The sequence below is a fragment of the Belonocnema kinseyi genome, chromosome 5 (genome assembly GCF_010883055.1).
Source record: "Belonocnema kinseyi isolate 2016_QV_RU_SX_M_011 chromosome 5, B_treatae_v1, whole genome shotgun sequence".
NCBI lineage: Eukaryota > Metazoa > Arthropoda > Insecta > Hymenoptera > Cynipidae > Belonocnema > Belonocnema kinseyi.
In genome coordinates this window covers 32,145,691-32,167,253 of record NC_046661.1, presented here as the reverse complement: position 1 = coordinate 32,167,253, position 21,563 = coordinate 32,145,691, and the positions used below count along the sequence as shown (strand labels likewise).

The window sequence follows — 21,563 nt, the reverse complement described above, 5'->3', positions numbered from 1 at the left end:
GCGAAAAGTGCGATAGCTCCGGGTGTTTCTCGCACCACAGAGCATGCAGCCGTGCCATGTAACCCCGTTCACGGGCCACACTCGCATCTCAGCAGTCTAGCATGTCGTGATTCAGTCGCTGCGTCCACCCAAAGGTCACGAGATCCCGCTGATCCATCGCATTGAATCCATTTTCATTGGCTCCCCAGCTCTAGATTGGTCGGCATTGTTGGTCCAGAAGGACGTTTTACCCAACGTAAAAGGAAATATAGAAAAAGGAGAAGAATCGCCCTTAGGAAATATGATTCGAGAAATTATGGACAGCTGGTGGGAGGAAAAGGGTGCCCTTCAGAGAGCGAGGGAGAGGGGTGCAAAATAGTGTCAAGGGAGAAACAGTCTACACAACAAAATAAATGAGTTATAACAGAAGGTACAGGAGTTTGAGAATTTTGACAGGGACGAGAGCCTGAGAAAGAAGATAGTGTAAATAGTGTAGAAGAGGAGGGAACAAACGAAACTGATGAAAAGGACGAGAATGCAAACCAAAATAATCAAAATAATTGGACTAAGAACCAGGAGAATAAGGAAAGAGAAAGGGATCTTAAGCACCCTGGCTGGTTGGGTACAAGAAAACTAGAGACAGAAACCAGAGAAAGGAAAAATAGAAGAAAATGGGTACTATTAAGAGGATTTAGGGCAACAGGGGGAGAGGGGCTGAAAAGGGAAATCACTCAAACGATTTGGAATTTGACAGGAGTAAGAATAAGAATGATAGAAGTGAGATTTATTGGAGGAGGGTTGTTGGCAAGATTGAATTCCTGGGAATCCAAGAACTAATAAATGAAAAAGAAAAGTGGTTTGAGGGGCACGAGCATCAGAGTGGAGCACGACTACACCAACAGGGAGAAGGAAGTCATGAGCTGGATTCAAAACGAAGTGGAAAAGGCATGGAAGTTAGGAATGGAAGCCTCGAAAGGCTACATGAGATGTAGAATTGAAGGCTGGGAATACATCTTGAGTGAAGAAGAAAGAAAGATAGAGCAGATGCGATTTCGGAACGAGCGAACGGCAAACTATTAAAGGAGTCACATGGAATATAGCGGGGGACTATAAAATTTTGACAACGGACCAGTTTCGGAGCAATTATGACCTAATAATAATACAACAGACGTGGTGGGAAGAAAACAATGCTCGGGATACTGTAAGTAAATTATACAATAACTTTATATGGAATTTTAAAGCAGCGTCTAGAGAAATGAAAAAAGGTAGAGCAAAGGAGGACACCTTGTGGGTATGCGAATAAGGGCGAATGAAAGGGTGAATGTATCTGAATAGGAGTATGGAATGATCATCTCGGGATGGAAGGCAAACGGGAAGAATATTAGGATAATATCGCTGTAAAACAATGTCGGGATGAATATTGTAAAAAATAGTTTGATACATTTAATTGGCCAATCACGACGGGCCGGCGAAGAATTAATCCTAATCGAGGATTGGAATGCGAGAACAGAAGAAGAAAAGGGGGATGAAGAATGGGGAGGAGGGGAAATAGATGACATTTTATATAGAGATAGAGAATCAGAGGATAAAATATTCAATGCGGAAGGGAAGAAACTATTAGAAATGTATGAAGAATAAGGTTAGAGAGTATTGAATGGTAGAATAAAAGGGGTTAGAGGGGAAATGGACGCACATCTGTGGAGATGGGGGCTCGGTTCTTGATTATATTATAGTATCAGAAAATGAAGTATGTCCAATTAAAATAATGCAGATTGAAACTAGGATCGAATGTGATCATTTACCGGTAGGCTTTAATCTTGAAATTAGTATAAAAAGTAAGGATAGGTGCTGTGAAGTCCGAAATTTTTAAAAATTAAAAAGATAAGGTTAATGTGGGATACTCAAAAGGTAGAGACCGAAACCTTGGAGAAGAGATGCAAAATTTTTTTGAGCAGCACATGGAAAGCAGCAGAAAAATTAGGTTTAACTATAAATGGTACAGGTTTAAATAAAGTAAATAAATTGACGATAAAGGTGGGGAAGAGGGAGTCGAGGACCTAAACAAGGATATAACCTTTGAGGAATTAGTTAAGAGTGTAAAAAATATGAAAAATGGGAAAGCAACAGGAGAAGATGGGGTCCCAATTGAGTTTGTGAAAGGACTACTAGAGGTCTGGGCGAAGGAATTGCATCAAATACTAAATGGGCTCTGGGTAACGGGAAAAATGATACCAGGTTGGGGGAAAGCGGGAATAATATCAATATTTAAAGGAGGGGGTGAAGAAGATACGGGCAACTATAGGGGGGTTCCGTTGTTAGATACGGGGTACAAAATATTAGAATCAATAACGTACAAAAGAATTAAAAATTGGATGGAAAAGCAAGGGCTATACAAAGAGAGTCAGGCAGGGTTCAGGAAAATGAGATTAACGAGGGATCACATTTTTGTGTTAAATTCCTTAATTAACAATAAGCTAAATACAGAAAGGGGCAAGCTTTATGTGGCTTTTATAGATTTCAAAAAAGCATTAGACACTGTAGATCGGAATTTACTATTTAAAAAACTACACGTGCTAGGAATCAGGGTAGATGCTTGAGATGATCAAAGAAATGTATAAAGTAACCCTAAATGAAATAATTACAGAACAGGGAGTCACGGAAAGTTTAGAAACCTCAATAGAGGTTAGACAGAGATGCCCACTAAGCCCGACTCTATTTAATATTCTCATAGACGACATTGATGAAATTTGGGAGCAAAAAATGGGCTGGGACTGTGATCGGTAAAAAGAAAATCTTTGCTTTGAAGTTCGCTGACGACCTGGCAATTTTTTCAGATTTCCCCGAGGGATTAAAAGATATGTTGCAATGTTTGGAAGGATGCGTAGCCAGGAATAAATTAGAAGTAAATGTAAAGAAATCGAAAATTATAGTATCAAGGAAGGGGGCAGAAGAGCAGTTTCTGAGAAGTGGAAAATATTTGGTGAAGAAGTACAGATCGTAGATAAATACAGGTATCTGGGTTTTTGGTTATCTTCGGGTGAATCGCACAGAAAACATATTAAAATTAGGGTAGGTAAAATGCAAAAAGCAGCCAACGCTGCTCGGGGAGTAATGAAAAAAGCAAGAATACGTGGGCTAAATCGAAGACTATACTTAATGGATGTGCTAGTAAAATCGGGAGGAATATACGGGGTTGAACATCTGGAGAATGAAAACTGGGTGAAATAGCATAGAAATCGAAGCGAGAAACAAGTTTACCGATATGTGGAGGAAATTATGGAGATGTGACCTGAAAGGTTACCTAAAGTCTGCTTAAAGGGGGGATAAGAGGAATACAAAACAACAAACCCTCAGTATGGGGAGCGAAATTAATAGTCAATGAGGGAAGTAGGAGATGGAGAAACTTTGAACTGGATTCGAGAGGGAGTTTCGCGATAGATGATAAGGGAGAATTTAAAAAAAGATTGCAGAACGAAATGGTAGCAGGAAGTACAAGAAGATTGGGGAAGGATAACAAAATATTCTTATTGCAAGTGGTATGGAAAACATAAAAAGAAAGTAGGTCTAGAGAGTTACTGGGCAAATAAAGAAATAGAGTACAAGGACAAAGAAGAATAGGCTAGAATGAGGTGTGGGAATGTAGGAAAGGTAGGGAATAAAGGATTTAAGGATGTAAAGTGCGGACTTTGCAGTGCAGAAGATGAACACATTCTGCACATATGGACGTGCAGCAAGGCGCGGGAATTATCCCTTAAACTGCCAAAACGCCACGACCGGTACACTGCTTTTCGAAGGCCAATAACTAAGACTGCTCGATACTACACAAAATTGAGATAAATATATTTTCATTGCTTAAGATCTCCTCTTGCCGATGCTACAAATGAAATTCCTCAAAAAAATTATTTATTATTCGAAAATGAAGTTTAAACAAAAAAAAAGCGTGATATTCCGTGCCTATTTTTTTGTGATCCATTTTTCAAATCTTTTCGAGTCTGTAATTATTCTGGGACCCCCCTAATCGGTGGAATAAATGTCTACACTTTGAGAATCCATGGTTCAAAGATCGATTTTTCGTTTTAGTATTTTCAAAATGTCTTAATGGCAAAATTTTTGTGAAAACATTCATGAATTTTTTTACAAAAAACTATGCTCTTTTCGAACACATTTTTAAGATTAAAAAGTTCTTGTAATTAGCCAAAGAATTCTCCTGCATTTTTTCGAAGCGTTTTGAGCACTTTTTTGAATTTTGCGTATAATCAATTTTATGAAAAATATTTCCTGAAAATACAATCAAGAATCCAACGACCAAATTTGGACAACCACCACAAAATGTTAACAAAAAAATGGGAACATTTTGTGGTGGTTGTCCAAACTTTTTATTCTTGAGAATTTTTCCGAAAAGTTCATAGTTTTTAATAAAAAATGCCCAATGATTCCGTAATCTTTATTTCACTCTGACTTCAAATCACACCGCCAACGCATTTTCATTCCGAGAATTTTCGAGTACATCCAAACCAAAAATGCCTAAGCGTAAAGTCCCAAAAATTTCAACAAACTCTGAATCGAAATGGGATTCCGATAAAAATGATGAACGTATCATCATACCTAATCTAGATTACTCTGGCTTTGATGGAGATGATTCGTCAGATGACGAGAATTCGGGATCGGAATTTTCAGAATTTGCTCTGGCAATCTAAATGATCAAGTTTTTCTGTCTGATGATGTACGGAAAAAAATATTATCTATGTCACCTGTGGAGTTATGGCTTACTTTGTATGATCCTCGCGGATCATTTTTTGCAAAATTCATGCTTTTCTTTTACTCTGTTCTTACGGACAGTGCCTGTTGATCGTAAGCCACATTTACTCGGGTGAATGAGTAAATCTGGGTTGGTAAAAAAATTATCAGTCATTATTAAATTATTATCATGAACAAACGTGATCTGGTTCCAATTGTTTTTGAGATGCTGTGTAATTATGAAAAATATATCTATATGATACATTCGGTCCGGAACATTCCGATCCCGAATTTTCGTCATTTGACGAATCATCTACATCAGAGCCAGAGTAATCTGGATTAGGTATGATGATAGTTCATCATTTTCATCGGAACCCCATTTAGATTCAGAGTTTGTTAAAATTTTTGGGACTTTACGCTTAGGCAATTTTTTGTTGTTGCATGTACTCGAAAATTCTCGGAATGAATATGCGGTGGCGGTGTGGTTTGAAGTCAGAGTGAAATAAAGATTACGGAATCATTGGGAATTTTTTGATGAAAAACTATGCACTTTTCGGAAAAATTCTCAAGAGTAAAAAGTTGTTTTAATCAGCCAAGGAATACGCCTGAATTTTTCCGAATCGTTTTGAGCAAAATTTTGAATTTGGCCAAAATTGTTCGTATGCAAAATTTAAAAAAATGCTCAAAATGCTTCGAAAAAATTTCGGCGTATTCCTTGGCTAATTACAAGAACTTTTTACTCTTAAAAATGTGTTCGAAAAGAGCATCGTTTATTGTAAAAAAATTTATGAATGCTTTCTCAACATTTTTGCCATTAAGACGACATTTTGAAAATACTAAAACGAAAAATCGATCTTTGAACCATGGATTCTCAAAGTTTAGACATTCATTCCACCGGTTAGTGGGGTCCCAGAATAATTACAGACTCGAAAAGCTTTGAAAAATTGATCACAAAAAAAATAGGCACGGAAAATCACGTTTTTTTTTTGTTTAAACTTCATTTTCGAATAATAAATCATTGTTTTGAGGAATTTCATTAGTAGCATCGGAAAGAAGATCTTAAGCAATGAAAATATATTTATCTCAATTTTTTGTAGTCTCGAGCAATCTTAGTTATTGGCCTTCGAAGAGCAGTGTACCGGTCGTGGCGTTTTGGCAGTTTAAGGATTAATTGATAAAAGTTTGACTCTGAAGGTAGAAATTCGGTTGGCTGAAGGTAATATCGAGATCCAAGATAAACTTTGTAAAACTCTCGCTGGAGAACCAAAGCTAAGTCTCTGCAGGTATGCGCGGGAGTTTGAGCGAATAGCGTATGATTTGACTCAAAATAATAAGGAAAATCAGTAATATCCATCGTTAGAGAGCGGTTGTGTGACATAAAGACGGAGCTGGACAGTTCCCATAGTATGTACCTGGAGATTCTGTTATATTTTTCCAAATGCTAATTTCGTATGTTTAAGTATTTAGACCTAGTAATTACGTTATTAAGTAAGATATTATCTATGTATTTAAGCTTGTGCACTGGTTAAGTGAGGGAACGTAATATGTTAACACCCGGAAAGGGTAAACACGAGTGAAATAAATCGAAATTGAAATATAAACTCCTAATCTTTAAAAATATAATAATAATGAATTGAAATTGAAATAATATATATTAAAATAATTAGGATTATTTAATCATATTATAATTATCAATATTATCATAAAAACTGGAGATAATAAATTAAAAAAATTTATTATAACATTTTATAGTTTGAAACATCTTTAAACCCAGTGCTTACTGAAATAATTAATTTTAAACTGTAATGTGAAATTTAAGAATTTTAAAGGAATACCTAAAATTGTAAACTTCAAGGAATTGGTAGCTGAAAATTAATGAATTTTACAACGTAATAGTTGAACGGCTTTTTTGAAAGTTGATTTTATCTGAAAATTTAGCTATTTCATTTTTGGTTGAAAATTCATCTTATCACATATAACATTCTTCTAGATAATTAGGTAAAAATGCATCTATTCCGTTAAAAATTAATTTTTCTTGTGGAAAATATTAATTTTTTAAAATTGGAAATTCAATTATAACATTTTTGATTGAAAAATGTATTCTTGTCTGTTGTCAATTGAACTATTTGTCGTTGTTGTAAATTCACCTTTTTGTGGGAAATTAATGTTTTTGGTGGAAAATTCCACACTTATATTTCCCAGAGACAAAGTCGCCACAAAATTCAACAGTTGAAGTTACAACAGAAAAATTGTCTACAAATTTCAACGCTGAAATTTTTAAAAGTCAGGTTTTCTACACAATTTAACAGTTGAAATGTCAGCAGACGAATTTTTTACCAAATAAATTGTTACAGTTTTAACTATAAAATGGGAATTTTAAGCTAGAGGTAGACTGCGATTGGAAATTTTTTTCTTCAAATTTTCATTAAGACAGTTTCTCAATTGAGTTGAAAATCAAACACTTTTTAAATATCAACATCATCAGCCTGTTTTATAGGGCCATAAAAAACACTATTAGTGAAAAAATGGGTATTGCGAGTTTTTTGGCGCTAATTACGACTTTTTTGTGGGTTTTTTAAGTGCAAATTGTTTCTGGCACATAAGAGACAATTTCATACTGATAATTAGATGTTTACATAAATTGTTTAAACAATTTATTATTGGTTTGAGCAATTTACTTCTAGAATAGAGTTAAAAAGTCGCGGTTTAAAAAAATGTTCTACTTGTCCAATTTTCGATTAAAGGGAGGTGATAGTTTATCAATAAAAGACTTATTCAAATTGGTGTCATGTGACTCAGAGGTGCTCATTATTATCTATAATGTGACGGAGTGGCTTTGATGAAAACCATGAAAACTAACGAAACTCATGAATCATGATAAAGAGGTTAGGGTACGGTCTGCCCTACCAATAGAAATCTCTGAGTATTCTCTAGCGATATAGCCTGGCCCATTTGAGACTATAAGCAGAGTCGATTTAAAACGATTTAGTCTGTGAGATAGTCTGAGAGAGTTGGATCCTTTTCAAGGTCCTTTTAGTGGTCCTTTTAAGAGTGGTGCGACGGTAATATAATGTTCCGTTTGTATTCGTCACGTACCGGGCGAGCAGAGAGTTATTTACAGTAGTTGGCAATCGCTAATCCGACTCTCCCTTTTTAAATTTCTCTTCAAATTATTAACACTTTTTTTTAATTGATGAATTTTTTCATTATACTTATTTATAATTATAACTTATGTACTAATATACAATTTTCTAGTTGGAGTCAAAAATGTTATCTTTTTTGGCGTACCTCATTCCATTCACGAGAAACATTGTATTAATTCCAATTTTGAGCATTTTAAAAAAAGTTAGATATCTGAAATCATCGAAACCTGCAGATTCCGAATTATTATGTTTTAGGCTGTTAACTACGAAATTTAAAGAATCTACTTCTAAATTTTAATCCAAAAGCTTTGCAAAGGACCCTTGAGTGTCGGCTACTCTATTGATATAGCCTCTCTGTTTGTTATTTATGATCGAATTCTTATTTCAATTTCAACCCCTCTGCTTCTTATTTATGATCGTATTTCTATTTTAATTTCGGAAAGGACATTTTAAAGACTTTAAAACATTTGAAAAAACTACCTGGACCTTTAAATATATCTACTTGAGTGCCTGCAGAGAATTTCTCTGAGCTTTTCTGACCCTAGAAAATCTTCAGAATATACTCAGAGGTTTCTGTCGGTAGGGTGCTGCCAATTCTGACTATTTTCATTTGATACCTTTATTTGTTAAGGTTTATGTGACAAAAAAGTTGTCCTGTTATAAGATTTGGATTAAGAGTCAGTAGATCGGCCGAGGAAAGGATTAAGTACAATTATTAGCACATTTTAAAATTGTACAAGTTTACGAATTGTTCTGTAAACGTGACGACATTTAAGTACTTTTTAAATGAGTTCTTTATACACACCATAAATAAATCTATTTTCGGTAGATTTACGCTATTGGCTTTTTCGAAACCCTCTTTTGAAATTTGTTTCAACAATATTTTGCGACTTCTATTTTTTATGCGTACACAACAAAAAAAAACATCGGCACAGAAAAAGATATTTGAGAATCACTGCCACATGAGCTGTGATTGGTGGGAAATCCGACCCCATATTTCAATATTAACCCTACAGCGCCCCTGGGTGCCATATGGCATCGCTGCGAACACAGACGCATAATTCTTTGTATCGCTCATGAGTTACACCCAGTGATGCCACGTGGCATCATAGCGTAGTTCTGAAACGGCTGGACGCGTCTAGACAAAAACGGCACCTGTTGTATTGATACCCAAGTCATCATTATGCTTGAGTTTCATGAAAATTTTGAGACAAAAAAACCTTGGGTGCTGACGGGCTAAATTAAAAATAGTAAACAACATGTAAAAAATATTTTATGGGCGTTTTTAGAATTAGAATTTTATATATTATAAGATCCATTTATTGGAAAAATGATATCTGACTTTGGAAATAATCTTATATTTGAAAATATAATCTATATTGATTACTCGGGCACCGTGGCCATTCCGAGGCAACAGTCGTCTCATTTTTAGAATAACATAAAATAGGCAAATAAAAAAATTAATCCACTGAGGAAAAAATATTTGGTAAGGGTTGAAATGGAGGAAATAATTCTTTTTACTATCGCTGCTTTCTTTGATTACACAGCCACACAAAAAAAAGTGTGCGGATCTGGTAACAAGACACACGTATTCTTATGGATTTTGGGGCGCTGAATTCAAATTCGGTATCAAAAATCACCCATCACGTCATGGTTGAGCCATAACCTCAAAAAATGACGAACAATCATGCACTGAGGCAAATAAATTTCAAAATAATGCCAGTGATGCAAATTTTCACTTCGAAAACATGTCGACAACTGTGAAGGATCAACCCTTGCCTGATATCAACTTATTTAACATAACTTTACCCAACAGAACCTAACCTGAATTAACAGAAATTTATTGAACTACACGTAAAGCTCTGGAAGCATATTTTCCCAGTAGCATTTTGTGTGCTACATCGAATGGGTCAACTCGAGCTTAACCTAGAAATAAATCTAACCTAGCCTAACCTAACCTCACGAAACACAATTAAACTGATTGTGTTGTACCGTTGTGTTTGCGGTACTGTTTGAATCAGCTTGGGCTTAACCTGCAAAGAGGTCAAACCTATCCTAACCTTAAAAAACTGACCTAACCTAAATTAACTTCACGTAACACAATTAAACTCATTGTGTTGTCCCGTTGTGTTTGCGGTACCGTTTCATTCAGCTTCGGCTTAATCTACATAGAGGTTTAACCTATGCTAACCTAACAAAACCTGACCTAACCTAACCTAGACGAATGAAATTCAACCACACGTGTAGCTATGTAAGCGTACGGTTCTCAGTCTTAAATGTGTGCTATATTTAATAGGTTAACTCGATCTTAACCTAGAAATGAATCTAACTTAACAGAACCTAACGAAATTTTGCTTAGCGCAAACACAACTTCAATTAAGTGTTCCTGTTGTAACACAATAAAATTCATTTTATTGTATTACAGATGGTTAAAAATTTAGACGCACATTACTCATTTGAAGAAACTTAGAACTACAAGTAGAATTGACCCCATTTCAATTAACCTGACAATATTTGTATCAATTAAAATGTCGAACTATAACTTAAACATGCAAATGAATAAGAGTTTTATTCAAAAAATTTTTCTCTCTGCTTTTCTTAAACTTAAGGGATATATTTATACTATATTTCGTGTTTACATTTTATCTTGCTTTTTATCGTAATTAAATTGATTTATAGACCTACTTCAGTCTATTTTCTGCCTGCTATAACGTGTTCTTTTTTTCTTCATTTGTAGGTTAAGATCGAGTTAACCTATTAAATATAGCACACATTTAATACTGAGAACCGTACGCTTACATAGCTACAAGTGTGCTTGAATTTTATTGGGCTAGGTTAGGTTAGGTCAGGTTTTGTTAGGTTAGGATAGGTTAAACCTCTATGTAGGTTAAGCCGAAGCTGAATGAAACGGTACCGCAAACACAAGGGGACAACACAATGAGTTTAATTGTGCTACGTGAAGTTAAGTTAGGTTAGGTTTTTTTAGGTTAGGATAGGTTTGACCTCGTTGCAGGTTAAGTCCAAGCTGATTCAAACAGTACCGCAAACACAACGGGACAACACAATCAGTTTAATTGTGTTTCGTGAGGTAAGGTTAGGCTAGGTTAGATTTATTTCTAGGTTAGGCTCGAGTTGACCCATTCGATGTAGCACACATTTGCTACTGGGAAAATATGCTTCCAGAGCTTTGCGTGTAGTTCAATAAATTTCTTTTAATTCAGGTTAGGTTCTGTTGGGTAAAGTTATGTGAAATAAGTTGATATCAGGCAAGAGTTGATCCTTCACATTTGTCGACATGTTTTTGAAGTGAAAATTTGCATCACTGGCATTATTTTGAAATTTATTTGCCTCAGTGCATGATTTTTCGTCATTTTTTCAGGTTATGGTTCAACCATGACGTGATGGGTGATTTTTGATACCGAATTTGAATTCAGCGTTCCAAAATCCATAGAAATACGTGTGTCTTGTTACCAGATCCACACACTTATTTTTTTTGTGTGGCTGTGTTATTGATCTGTTATGGCCTTAAATCTTGCCCTCTTTTTGTCTCTCTTTTTATTATGTCAAATGTATGTAACAGTAAGATTCTAGAAAGATGAAATTTAGAGCAATTTCATAATTATTGTTGATTTAAAGCTGCTTTTTTATAATAAAATCGGAAAAAATAATTTAATCATTTAAAAATCATTCATTTTTTCAGGCAACAACCGCCGCCAATGAAGTCTTGTCTCTCCTGTCACCAGCAAATTCACAGAAATGCGCCAATTTGTCCTCTCTGCAAAGCCAAATCTCGCTCGCGAAATCCCAAGAAGCCAAAGAAGAAAGACTAAAAATTGGAATTGATGTTCAATATCTAGAATTTCAGAATTTCCTAATCGAAGCGCAATAAAAATATGAATAACGGTCTATATTCTATATAGAATATAATTCTCCAATTGTGCGTACCATTATAGGAGAAGAAAATAACAAAATCGTGCAAAGACTGTATTTGTATTCTAATCAATATTGATCAATATTACTTCCTTTGTTCAATTTACACTCGAGACTGAATGCGATATTTTCATGAAGATATTCGTTTAGATTTTAGTTGCTTGTGTTTTGTACTCTGCATTGTTTTAACATTTAAGTCTAAGTCCTAATATTTAGAGCTTAAATTTCTACGCGAAATTATATACTTTAGAATTTTCTCTTCCGGGTTTGAATTTATATTTAAATTTGAGATTGGAAAAATAAATATAATAAAAGAGGATGTCAAGTATGTATTTTTCTTTCTTTGGAGTTAAGAAATGCGCAAATATTAATGCGAACAGATTTATTTAGGGGCTTAACAAAACACTAGAATCACTCCTATCCAATCTCGAGTAAAAACTGAGGATACGACCAACAGAACAAAATTATTGTATCCCTAATTGATTTATTCTTTAATAGCATCAAATATTAGTATCTATAAATTTTTCTGTAGCATTTGGGCGTATCTATTTGTGATGAAAAGGGAGACGTCTATAAATCGATCGACACAATTTTTCAGACATTTCTCCGTCTTGCCATCCAACTTCGTGCTTGGCCTATCTACACAGGTGTCCCAACAAATACTGTTGAACTCGTGCATCTATAAAAAACAGTTCAATATTGACAATAAGATGAGTGGCAAGGAACAAGTAGCTAAAAAAATGAAATCTGTTATCTTCTGTTCAGTTTTTAGATTTGAAAAAAGTCCTATTAGTTAAAAATATATGGCAAATTTTTTATTATATGTTCAGTTTTTACGAGGTATCAATAATAAAAAATTGGAAATTTAGAATTTGTTGAAAATGTGCAAAAGTATGTTCTTTTACATTATCATCATTTAGGATTGAGGAAGTATCAGAATTGTTCGAAATTTGATACATTTTTTAACGGATCCCCACGTTTTGAGACTGCCTGAAGTCGAAAATCAAATTTTTGCGATGGCGTCTGTCCGTCCGACCGTAAACACAACAACTTGTGAAAAAATGAATGGATTAAATCGAGCTTTGGCAAACTGTTTTTAGGTCCCCAAAGAAAAAACAAGTTTGCTAGCCAGCCATTTTGGATAGAAATTCAAAAAGAAAGAGAATTTTCAAAATAGGTGAGACTATTTTTTAAAGATTAAACATTTTTATAGAATTTGAAAAATTTAATAAATCGATCGAAAATGAAAAATTTACGGCAAACAGCGCACGATATGAAAACAGTCAAGGGAAGAAAAACGTTGTTTTTAGAAAGCCCTACAAGATTATCATAACAACTTTTTGAATTATCTTTGAAAAATAAAAAATTTTAATTTTGAGCAAACAAACAATAATGAATAATAAAAAATTCCATTTTGTTAAACTACTGACGATACGAAAAAATACGAACATACAAAAATGGTGCTGCGCTAAAAAAACACCTACAAATTTGTTGATTTGTTGAGGCAGGTTTGTATTAATCGTGAAAAATATCATTAAAAATACGTGAAAAAAGTTTTAAAGAGCAATTATAACTTTTAAAAAGTCCTGCAAAATTTCTTTTAACCATTTTTCAACAGGACTTGTCATTTTGGTTTTATTTCTCGAAAGTACTATGCAGAAAATCCAAAATAAAAATTTCGAATCAAAGACCGTGAGATAATGAAAAAATTACAGCAAGAAACTGTAGATTTCAGAAATTCTTGCAAAATTTATTTGAACCATTTTTTATAGGACTTGCAATTCTGGTTTTATTTATCAAAAATAACATGAAAAATTCGAAAATTCTAATTTTAAGCCAAATCACGCAAAATATGAGTAAAAAGTTTTTGGAGCAATTTCAGCGTTTAAAAATTCCTACCAAATTTCTTTGAACCATTTTATGACAAAGCTAATTTTTTTAAATTTATTTGTCGAAATTGATATGCAAAAATCGAAAATTCCAATATTACACCAAAAGACGCAAGATACGTAAAAATTTTAAAGTAGAATTATAGGGTATTTTGTTTTATTCATAAAAAAAATAATATGAAAACAAAAATCCTATTTTTTTGCACAACAACGCGAGATAGGAAAAAATCTCTCAAGAAAGGATTGTTGTTTTTTATTGTACGGTTACTCCGAAAATAAATATGTAACCGTCCGCGAAAAGAGGCACCTAATGCGGAAAAAACTATTATTAGTTTTGTACACCTATCCACAGTTTTTTATTTGCTCTTTTATAATAAAAAAATAATATTTCTATTATTAAAAATTTGAATTGTTATTCAACTGCAAAGTGAGGGCCTCTTATGGAGTTCCTGTCTTGGACCGTCTCTTCAATCGCTCCTCCTGTAAAATCAAGCTACCGCGCATTAGGTCCCTTTCTTCGCGAGCGCTCACATATACTAATGTCTGTCAAAAGTCGAGTGCATAGCACGAGTCACGATGAGAATGTGTACCTCACAGACTGGAAAGCTTTGAGCACCTTAATCTTTAATTATATTTAATTCCGTAGAAAAATCAGAATATGAAGAAGCATATAAATACTGGGATCTAAAAGAGATGTTTTTGATAAAGTTTCATTTAAGCATTCCAAATGCAAAGAATGAATATCCGAAGTGTCAGACTCGAGGTGCGTCAGACTCGACACAACTCCTGCAATCGACGTACAAAGTTAATTGCAATCAACCGGTTTTCACCTTGCAATCACATTAAAATGTCACAGCGCAATCATGCAGTCGATGTATAACGAATTTTGAAGTTATACACGCCTTGGTCAGACCAGAAAAATTTTCAGCTTGAACCAAAGAAACATGTTATCATTTTGCATTGTCGAAAAAGTTTTTTCGTGATCTAGGAAATTTTCGATTGTGTAATTTTCTCACGATGTTTGAATCTTTTAAACACCATGAAAACACAACTTAATCAAAAAATACATTTCTTTTAATTATTAATGTTTTATTACTGTTCACCAGCAAGAACTGTGCATACAAGAAAGTAGTCATATTTTTTAACCAATACATTTTTTTAGTTTTCGAAAAATTGACTTTTCAAATTCAACAACCGAACAGACTGTATTACCCGATTTCAAATTTTCTTTTTACTTTCATTTTCATGCTAATGAACAAATTTTTTCCCTGAGCCGTTACGATCACGTGAAAGGGTTTCAAATATATTAGCATTGTTTTTAAATTAAACGCTCCAAAACTTAAAACAAAATTTAAAAAATGAGATATTATGGCTTTCATTTAGAAATACGCATGTACCATTTTTAATGTTTCAATTTAGGATTATTCACTTTTAGTCCTACTGCAAAATATTTTTATTTTGAAAACAACGAGTTAACAAATGGTTTAACTTTAATCAAATTAATAATTTTTAAATTACTTAATATTGAACTCTTTTTAACTTAAAAAATTATCCATTGTTACAAAAGAAAAAAGACTAGATATTTCATAAGTTTCTCGCTGGCAAGGTTGAATTTTATCGAACGGCAAATATTTTTTGAGACGATTTTATAACGTTATTATTCAAAAAAATTAATTAAGCATATCAAAAATTGAGTGCCGAGAAAAATATTTTATACAATATTTAGAGTTTTGCAAGCGTGAGTAGACAAGTTTGCCTTGAGATAGGTTTCAGGGAGAAGCAGGGGAGAGACGGTACTTTTAGGACAGCGGTACCCTTGGGATAATCTGATTTAAAAATATAAAGTCAAGTATAAACTTTCGTTGGTTGCTAAATATTATTTCTTTTGACTTCACTCAACTGCGTAAAAAGTTTCAATATAAAACCTCGCTTTTTTTATTTCCCAACTTATTTTCACACGAAGCACCACATCGAGTTGGCAATTTAGGATAATAAATAAGAAGCACTAAGAAAGGTGGGCCTGGTCCTAATTTTTAATAATTACGAAAAAAGCAAAACAAATTAATAACAACAAAAAACGTTTTCCCTAACTATACAAATTTAGGGCCAGGCCCACCATTCTCAGTGCTTCTTGTTTAGTATCCCAAATTATCAACTCGATTTGGAGTTTCGTGTGCTAATAAGTTGGGAAATAAAAAAAGTGGCGGTAAGGTAGAAATCTGGTCACGTGACCCACTCATCACATGGCCTTAACATGAATAAAAGAGATTTTTATGAGCTTTAAGAGTTGATATTCAAGCGGTACCTCTAGGACACTATTTTGTGGTTTTTATTAGGCATGATCGAATTCGATTATTTAACCTAATATTAAATGTTACTTTGAAAATTGTCATTTGTCAAGAAAAAATATAACCTGTGTAGTGTAGTAATTTCTAGAAATGCAGTTTTTCTATGTAATTAATCGTCAAATAAAACTATGAATTGAGAATTTTTTAAATTAGGACGCGTTTATTAATGATTTTACAGAAAATAGTTAATACAATACTGCCTTTAGATCAATCTTTTTTAAAAATTAAAACATTACATATCGCAATTTTCTAATTTTTCAAAAGCTGTTGAACAATTTCATAACCATTATAACCCCAAAATAAACAAATTTATTTTTCTGATATAAATGAACTATTTAAATGTAAGACTTAACAACTATTAATAATGCTCTTATAAGTTTTGTAATACTGTCCAATACTTACCGTTCGACGGTATGTTTTGGACAGCTTATAGAGTTAAGAATATTTTGCTTTTCTTAAATAAGCGATTACGCTATATCCTGTTTGAAATAAATTAATATGATCACAAAGTGATACACTACTGAGACCTGTACGTCGATTTTGATATTATAGTATTATTTTTTAAACCAACAGATTCATAAAATCAAAGGGTCCCGAAGGTACCGTCTCTTCCCTAATGCAACGATTACTTCAAAATTTCCGTATTTCTTTATTTATTGTATAAAGAATTATAAAATAAGATGAAACTTTAGAATAGCGGCTTCTCCAGTAGGATCATTTAAACTAACTAACGAATCAAAATTGGGTAAAGTTCGATAAATTCTAAATGAAATAGGTGGGGGAAGAGCATTTTCTGACCACATTATCACTTTGTTTATCAGAAGACAGACTAGAGAAGTAATTGTTTACTTTGATGGCTTCTGCTCAAAATGCCTCTAAAGCGTATGTAAATGTTTCAAAATGACTAATAACTGCAAGATAATAAACAAAAGGGAAAAGAATGTTTTTGCAATCTTTTCATTGTTTCTAATTGTCAAAATGTACGAAATAGTATGTACCTGACTGACAATATTTGAGGTTTGAGATGTGTTCGCTCACGCTTCTGTGACCAGTCGTTAGCACGTGTTTTTTTAAGGGCGACCTGGAAAAGAGATTCGAGATGTGACTGACCACTCTTCTATGACCCTTCTCTAGCCAGCTTTTTTTTTGTTTGTTGCAAAAACCTTCTTGTCCCTTTTGTTTTATTATTATCTTGTTGTTATTAGTCATTTTGAACAAAAGCCGTCAAAGTCATCTCGATCGGGATTAATTGTTAGTGATTAAGGCAGTGATTTCAGTACGGTACGCAAAGTGCATCTCGGCCTGTTTTTTTTCATAAACAATGTGATATTATGGTCTGAAAATGCTCTTCCCAACCTTTTTCCTTTAGAATTCATCGATTGCAATTTTTTTTTTTTGGTTAGTTTAAAGGACCACCCTACCGATAGAAATTTGAGTATTCTCGAGCGAAATAACCTGGCCCATTTGAGTCTTTAAGCAGAGTCGATTTGAATGATTTAGTCTCTGAGATAGTCTGAGAGATTTGGGTGCTTTGCAAGGTCCTTTTAAGAGTGGGGCGACGGTAACATAATGATCCTTTTGTATTCGTCACGTAACGGGCGGGCAGAATTATCTACAGTAGTTGGCTGTCGCTAACCCGACTCTCCCTTTCAAATTTCTCTTCAAATTACCCTACCGATAGAAATCTCTGAGTATATTTTAAAGATTCTCTAGGGTCAGAAAAGCTTTAAAATGTCCTTTCCAAAATTGAAATAGAAATACGATAATAAATAATAAGCAGAGAGGCTGAAATTGAAATAAAAATTCGATCATAAATAACAAGCAGAGAGGCTATATCAATAGAGTAGCCGACACTCAAGGGTCCTTTGTTAAGCTTTAGGATTAAAATTTAGAAGTAGATTCTTTAAGTTTCGTAGTTAACAGCCTAAAACATAATAATTCGGAATCTGCAGGTTTCGATGATTTCAGATATCTAACTTTTTTTAAAATGCTCAAAATTGGAATTAATACAATGTTTCTCGTGAATGGAATGAGATACGCCAAAAAAGATAACATTTTTTAATTCAAATAGAAAATTGTATATTAGTACATAAATTATAATTATAAATAAGTATAATGAAAAAATTCATTAATTGAAAAAAAGTGTTAATAATTTGAAGAATAATTGAAAAAGGGAGAGTCGGGTTAGCGACGACCAACTACTGTAAATAACTCTGCCCGCTCGGTGCGTGACGAATACAAAAGGAACATTATAATACCGTCGCACCACTCTTCAAAGGACCACTAAAAGGACATTGAAAAGGACCAAAATCTCTCAGACTATCTCAGAAACTAAATCATTCAAATCGACTCTGCTTATAGACTCAAATAGGCCAAGCTATTTCGCTTGAGAATACTCAGAGATTTCTATCGGTAGGGTAATTCCAATTTTAAGCATTTAAAAAAAAACTTGGATATCTGAAATCATCTAAACCCGTAGATTCCGAATTATTATGTTTTAGACTGTTAACCATGAAAATTAAACAATCTACTTCTAAATTTTAATCCGAAAACTAAACAAAGGACCCTTGAGTGTCGGCTACTCTATTGACATAGCCTCTCTGCTTGTTATTTATGATCGAATTCTTTTCAATTTCAGCCTGTCTACTTGTTATTTATGATCGTATTTCAATTTCGGAAAGGACATTTTAAAGCCTTTAAAACATTTAAAAGAGTTACCTGGACCTTTAAATATATCTACCTGAGTGCTTGCGGAGAATTTCTCTGAGCTTCTCTGACCCTAGCGTCTTTAGAGTTTAGAATATACTCAGAGATTTCTATCGGTAGGGCATACTATAGAAACCGCTATTTTAAAGTTTTACCCAAATTTGCCTACTTAGTTTTAAAAAATCAATCAAAGGTCATTTACAGTAAATAATGATAAACTTCATAAAATTGCAGAGGAATTTCACCATTTCCCTTACAGAAATGAAATGACTTTATTTCCTATAATATATAGAATTCAGCATTTTCTCATATAACACATTAAAATATTGGAAATATACAGGAAAATTTTCCAATATTCTTAATATTTAAAAATTTAGGTTAGGATATCTTGTAAAATTGCTTCAATTTCCTAAGAGAGAAAACTATTTTTGATAAGAAATAACTCAAGGAATTACTTTTCACGATTTCTGGGCTTTGACAAATAAAAAATAATTTAAATAAAATTTCAGTTAAAAATCAGATCCTAGAAATTTATGTATTCTAACCTCAATTTTAGAAATTCTGATGAAATTTTACCTGTTCGTTGAATTGCATCTTTTGCTTTTCGATTTCTAGCATTTCTGCAAGTTCGTTGTCACCAACCTTTGATTTTTCGGTCTCATCGTAAATTGTACTGCCGGTTCCATAAGCTTCAGTCATTTTCCAAACAGATTTTTTATTATTCAAAAGAAATCAAGCAAGAATCGGATCTTCGGACCAGCCCTGTGCATCTTAAAACAAAATGGCGATCCCTTAGTGTCCTAAGTTGGTTAGTTCCTAATATCTTCAGGGCGGCGCTAGTTGCCCCATCACTCCCTGTTTTTTCATTGTAAGCAATGGGAGTAGGCCACTTTATTTTTATTTCTTAATAAATAAAATGTTATTTTCGTTAAAAAAAATATTGAAATGAAAATAATGTTACTCATTTCATATTTCAAAACAATTTTCCAAACAATGTATATAAATTCTAATGGAAAACATGAATTAAAACTTCACCCAATAAACTTGGTCAAGTGGAATATTAGATTTTAATTTGAATAAAAAGTTAAATATAATCCTTTTTATATCTGAAAACGCAGTAAATAATATTTATATTAGTAAAACATGTAAATAGTTTTGCGAAAAAAGTTTAAATAGTATACAAGTTCAAACTTGATATTTTATGGTTTAGCGAGTACTTACGCTATTTAATATAATAAGAAAAATGTAATTGAAATTGAATTAAATTTTTATTCAAGAACATAAAAATATGTAAAGAACATCAAAAATAGTTTATTTAATAATTCAAATTGTTGCAAAAGAAACTATTTTTCAGAAGAACAAATATAAATTATAATTTTATAAAACGTCTAAGATGGAAATATAAATCAATGTTTTAACATCTTTGTTTTAAATACTTAAAATGATATAATGATAAAAGAGAGCAATTAAAGAAATTTATTATTTTATTTTTCACTGATTATTAAATAAAATGTTTTCAAATGTAAATTTAGTTAAACCCTACCAAAAGAAATCTTTGAGTTTTCTTTAGCGAAATAGATTGGCCCATTTGAGTCTATAAACAAAGTCGATTTGAAACAAAATAGTCTCGGAGATAGTTTGAGAGATTTGGGTCCTTTTCAAGATCATTTTAGTGGTCGTTTTAAGAGTGGTGCGACGGTAATATAATGTTCCTTTTCTATTCATCACATACCGGGCGGGCAGAGTTATTTACATTAGTTGGTCGTGGCTAATCCGCTCTTCCTTTTTAAATTTCTTTTCAAATTATTAACACTTTTTTTTAATTGATGAATTTTCTCATTATACTTATTTATAATTATAACTTATATATTGATATACAATTTTCTAGTTGAATTCAAAAATGTTGTCTTTTTTGGCGTATCTCATTCCATTTACGAGAAACGAGGTAGGGAATTCAATAAGAAATACATTATATCTATTATATATTCATAAGCGAGAGTATTCACATGGTAAGTTTAAACTTAGTACTATTCAAATTTTTCTCCAGGATTTTTTTACATTCCATTAACAATATTGTTAATTTGTTTTCGACACTAAACTTTAAGAATAATATTTTACTTTTCATTCAAATTCATATCTAAGATATATTACACTTTGCCAGGATTATTGTACGAACATATAAATCATATTTTGTCTTTAGTATTCATAAAAAATGATTGGGAAAGTATTTTGAAATGTTAAATGAGTAACATTGTTTTAACTTCAAGAATTTTTTTGCATGGAAATAACATTTTTTTAACTAAAAAATTAAAAAAGTGATTTAGTCCCATTGCTTTCTATGTAAAAACAGGGATTGATGGGACAACTAGCGCCGCGCTGGAGATATTAGGAACTAATCAACTTAGGACAGTGTCGGGGTCAAGTTAAAATCTGTAATATGGAGAGATGCACAGGGCTGCTTCGGACTCAGATTTTCAACCATGCCGCTTCTGAAGGAGTGCGCAGGCGTAGGTCTTCAAACACGTGTTTAATCAACATAGCCTGAAAGTAGTGCAGTGTTGAGCAGAGCAGGCGGCAAAGCCGTTTCTTAAGTTCTGAACAGAACTATCAAAGTTACTTACTAAAATCATAATGTAAGTGTTTATGGTTAATTGAATGTTTTGTAATTATATATTTTACATCAGCTATTCTTAAGAGCCACAAAATGAAGGAAATAGTCTTGTCGCACTGCGAACGGAACTTCATCAACAAAGCCATTTCGCATGAAACGGTGAGTTACATTTTTGTTTTTTGGAAATTTTAGGGGGTTTTTGGTTTTATTTTCTAAACAG

The 21,563-nt window shown here is 33.0% G+C and overlaps 3 protein-coding genes across 6 annotated transcripts in view; 2 read left to right on the top strand and 1 right to left on the bottom strand.

Annotated features, from left to right (window-relative positions):
* Positions 1-12,105, top strand: part of LOC117173959 (zinc finger C4H2 domain-containing protein) — a 36,543-nt gene extending 24,438 nt beyond the window's left edge. For 2 of the 4 annotated variants that reach the window (XM_033362605.1, XM_033362606.1), the window contains exon 5: positions 11,560-12,105. In XM_033362605.1, coding sequence (XP_033218496.1) covers positions 11,560-11,689 — 130 coding nt within the window. In that variant the 3' untranslated portion in view covers positions 11,690-12,105. The remainder of the gene's footprint in view (positions 1-11,559) is intronic. The other 2 variants (XM_033362608.1, XM_033362607.1) reach the window with 1 other exon arrangement.
* Positions 12,106-12,160: 55 nt separating this feature from the next.
* On the bottom strand, positions 12,161-19,494 carry LOC117173962 (mitochondrial import inner membrane translocase subunit Tim8). The gene is made up of 2 exons (XM_033362611.1): positions 19,309-19,494; positions 12,161-12,468 (listed from the first exon to the last, which is right to left on the bottom strand). Exons 1-2 carry the CDS (start codon positions 19,429-19,431, stop codon positions 12,304-12,306), a joined length of 288 nt encoding a protein of 95 aa, XP_033218502.1. The 5' UTR covers positions 19,432-19,494; the 3' UTR covers positions 12,161-12,303.
* A 1,766-nt stretch (positions 19,495-21,260) lies between these two features.
* Positions 21,261-21,563, top strand: part of LOC117173650 (exosome complex component RRP45) — a 49,694-nt gene continuing 49,391 nt past the window's right edge. Inside the window, exon 1 of the mRNA XM_033362291.1 lies at positions 21,261-21,502. Coding sequence (XP_033218182.1) covers positions 21,437-21,502 — 66 coding nt within the window. The 5' untranslated portion in view covers positions 21,261-21,436. The remainder of the gene's footprint in view (positions 21,503-21,563) is intronic.

Excerpts from the sequence above, each read along its gene's own strand:
- LOC117173962 (XM_033362611.1), bottom strand. The coding sequence starts at position 19,431 with ATGACTGAAGCTTATGGAACCGGCAGTACAATTTACGATGAGACCGAA. Across the intron at positions 12,469-19,308 it reads AGATGCAATTCAACGAACAG|ATGCACGAGTTCAACAGTAT; the intron begins GTAAAATTTCAT and ends TGTTTTTTATAG.